The 3,266-nt window shown below is 59.2% G+C and overlaps 1 protein-coding gene across 1 annotated transcript; it reads right to left on the reverse strand.

The window, feature by feature from the left end:
• Positions 1 to 1,095: 1,095 nt before the first annotated feature.
• On the reverse strand, positions 1,096 to 2,634 carry LOC125552726 (uncharacterized). Its single transcript, XM_048716401.2, has 2 exons — positions 2,065 to 2,634; positions 1,096 to 1,906 (listed from the first exon to the last, which is right to left on the reverse strand). Exons 1-2 carry the CDS (start codon positions 2,422 to 2,424, stop codon positions 1,319 to 1,321), a joined length of 948 nt encoding a protein of 315 aa, XP_048572358.2. The 5' UTR covers positions 2,425 to 2,634; the 3' UTR covers positions 1,096 to 1,318.
• Positions 2,635 to 3,266: the final 632 nt, after the last annotated feature.

Here is a 3,266-nt window from a genome sequence, read left to right on the forward strand (position 1 = left end):
TCTGCCCTTGCGATTTCCATTAAAGAAACCAGCAGCAGTTGAACGATAGCACTCACCGTACTACCAGCAGGTGCGAGTACATGCTTCATGAGGGGGTGCATCTAGACAAGCGTCACGGCGGAGTACATGCACGATCTGGTCCAAGAAAGAAACCCCCTCCTCTCCAGGCGATCATCAAGAAACTTATTACTCCACCTCCACGGCAAGAAGGCTGAGAACAGACAACAGGGTTAACTCCAGAACCACTCCATACTCCTCTCCCCCAATCATGCAGCAAGCGTTATATCCGATGGGAAGCGTACGCGAGCAAGGGAAAGATCGCAGAGGATCCGGAGGCGAGCGCTGAGCTGAACAGATCTACGCTTCCGCATGGCCCTCCGACCCGTCCCGGATTATCTTATCGCCAAGATTCGGGTTTACGGCACTTGTTTATGGCGCCGAATTAAACAAATACGTGAACGAGCGCGTACACCGATGCAGATATATGTAGAATACTACTCCTCCCTATGGACGGACGGTCCTATCCACTTGTTCTTGCGTCCGTCACCTGAGCAGAGCCTCGCTTTCGCCTCGCTTGCACAGTACACCCACCTCGCTATCATAAACTATTCGAGACGCTTCTTTTAATCCCTTCATCCCGAGATGAATTCGTCATTTTGGCCGCTTCCAGTCCAGCCCCCCGGTCAGTTCACAAAATGGTTATTTTTTTACTGATGCAGAGAATATCGCTGTCTCCGTGCCCAGGATTTCAGATCAGGGAATGGAAGGCGCTGTCAGTCAGTTCCCGGGTATCTTGTTCCGCACAGGCGGGCAAGCTCCAGCGAGTTGCACCGCACGCCATCCATCCCTCCGGCGTGGGCAATAATACGGAAACCGATCAAGAAAGCAACCCCAAATTACTCATGTCAGTTCAGTTCGCCACTCAGTGCATTCCATATCTGCAACAGGTCGGTTACTGTTCGATTTCACCCCATTTTTATGGTCTCGTTCCCTTCCAGAAGGATCACATTTCTCCACTGGATGCCACATAGCTGTGAGAAATTTGCTCTGCTGCTGAGTAAGAGCAACAATTTAACATAGTAAAAAGATTTGGACTAAACACTAAATTTTTATTTATTTAGTTGCTCTTCCTTGCTTCCCGGTACGTACTTACTGGAAGTTACTGCTAGTACTCCGTTACCCATCAAAAGGGTCAAAATGAGAGAGAAAAAGGACGAAAATATAGCAAAAACATCTGCATCCGGTCCCTGCCCGGGGACTGCGCTGCAAATTCCCCAGGCGAAAAAAAATAATCAACTAATGGCCGATCCTTGATTAATCAAGCTTTGGCTCCGTCTTCGCCTCCCTCGCCGGTGTCGGCGAGCTCACTGGCACTGGCACTGGCGGGGCCGTCCGGCGCCGGAGGAGGCGCCTCGCGCTCGTAGGGGGACAGCCACTTGGCGCGCATGTACTCGGGCTTCCGCCACGGTGGAAGATGGAGGCCGCGCTTCTTGAGGCTGGCGCGCGAGGAGTCTGCGGCGGCGGCCACCAGCAGGCGCAGCCGGTCCTCCTTGCCGACGAACGCCGACGGGAGCCGCTGCAGCACGGCGCGGTAGGCCTTGGTGGGCCGTGCCACCTCGAACTGGGACCTGAAGTCGACGTCCACCAGCACGCGCTCGCGGTCGCCGCGCTCCGAGCCGGCGGGGAGGAGGACGTCCACGTAGGCGTGCTCGCCGGCGGGGTGGGACGACGACTTGTCCCAGCGGGAGAGGCAGAGCGCGGCGTCGTGGCCCATGGCGCGGAGGGACGCCGCGAGGAGGCGGAGGAGGTCGCGCTTGCGCGCCCCCGCCGCGCGGTGGCGCTCCACGAGCGTGGACACGTCGGCGAGCAGGTTGCGCTCCCGGAGACTGGCGCAGTGGACGAGGCCCTGAAAGCGCACACCGAGAAATGGAAGAGAACGGTCAGTTCAGTTCGTGCGCTCGTTCCTGGCGTTATCGACGGCGACAAGCGGCCTGCCGGCGATGAAGCAAAGACGATCATGAAAAAAAAAATCAGCGCTCGGCCGTCGCCACGCGCACTACCTACCTTGATGGTCTCCGCGGCGTCGGAGATGGCAGACGCCTCGGCCGCGGCGGGCCCGTCCTCGTCGTCGGAGGCGTCGCCGCCGTTGAAGCAGTTGCAGCAGCGCGCGGCCGGGGCCCGCTCGCCGACGGCGCCGCCGCCGTCCTCCAGGAAGCTGCGGACCATGCCGTCCAGGCACACGGAGCTGGGCTCCAAGTCATCCTTCTCCCTGTCCTTGTCCCCGCCGGCGGAGACGGGCGGGAGCCGCTCCGCCGGCGAGACCCGCAGCACCTGGCGCTCGAAGAGGCGCTTGAGGCGCGACTTGGCCAGCGCGGCGGGGGACGGGGACGGGGACGGATCGATCTGCGCCGTGGCGGGCCTCATGGCGGCGGAGGCCAGCGGGCGGGCACTGATCGGCGCGGCGGCTAGAGGCGGCGATCCTGGGATCCGGCGATCGCCGGCCGCATAGCGGTCGATCGGCGCGGCTAGGGTTTATTTTGCCTCCCCTTTGTTTTACGGAGCGAGTTACAATTTGTTGGTTGGCTGTGGTGTGAAGGAAATCCCACGGAAGAAGACGAAGAGGGGAGTGGGAGAGGGGACCGGGATTTAAAGGCCCCGGGCGCGGTGACGTGGCGGGCGTAAATGAGGCGTGGCCTCCCGCGTGGTCGTCCCTATCCTCGATGCTGTCCGACGTGTGCTCTGACAGGTGGGTCGAGGTTGCGAAATGACTCGCCTACACTCGCTTGGCTCGTAGTTAACGGGTGCATCGCGGGTGCAAATGCGGCCAGGCTTGGAGGGCAGTTCGGGCATTTTGCAGGTGACAGGAGCGGAGCCGGGCCGCTGGTCTCGTGCCCGGGAGGAGCCTGCGTTGTTTCTGGCTGGAAAACATAACTGGGGAGAAGCTCCATTTTTGCCACCGTCGTTTCCCTCAGAAACTGAATTCCGAGGCATTTGCTCTCCTAATTATGGGCGGAATGGCAAAGAAAGGAAGGGAATAATGCATCATTTACTGGCTTTATTTATTTATGGAGATAATTCAGTTCAATTCGGGAAGGACTTGACGAGAGGCCATGTCGGTTCGTTCAATTCAAATTAACAAGCCATGGCGGTTCCATCAATACGCCGCGCGACACGCAAAGCTTGCGGCCGCGCCAACAGAACAGCCCATCGGTCGGTCGGTCGGTCACAGCCGCCGGCCAGGCTAGACCGAACACGAAACTGACGGG

This window comes from Triticum urartu, chromosome 4A (genome assembly GCF_056163025.1).
Source record: "Triticum urartu cultivar PI428250 chromosome 4A, HENAU_Tu73, whole genome shotgun sequence".
In the NCBI taxonomy this organism is placed as follows: Eukaryota; Viridiplantae; Streptophyta; class Magnoliopsida; order Poales; family Poaceae; genus Triticum; species Triticum urartu.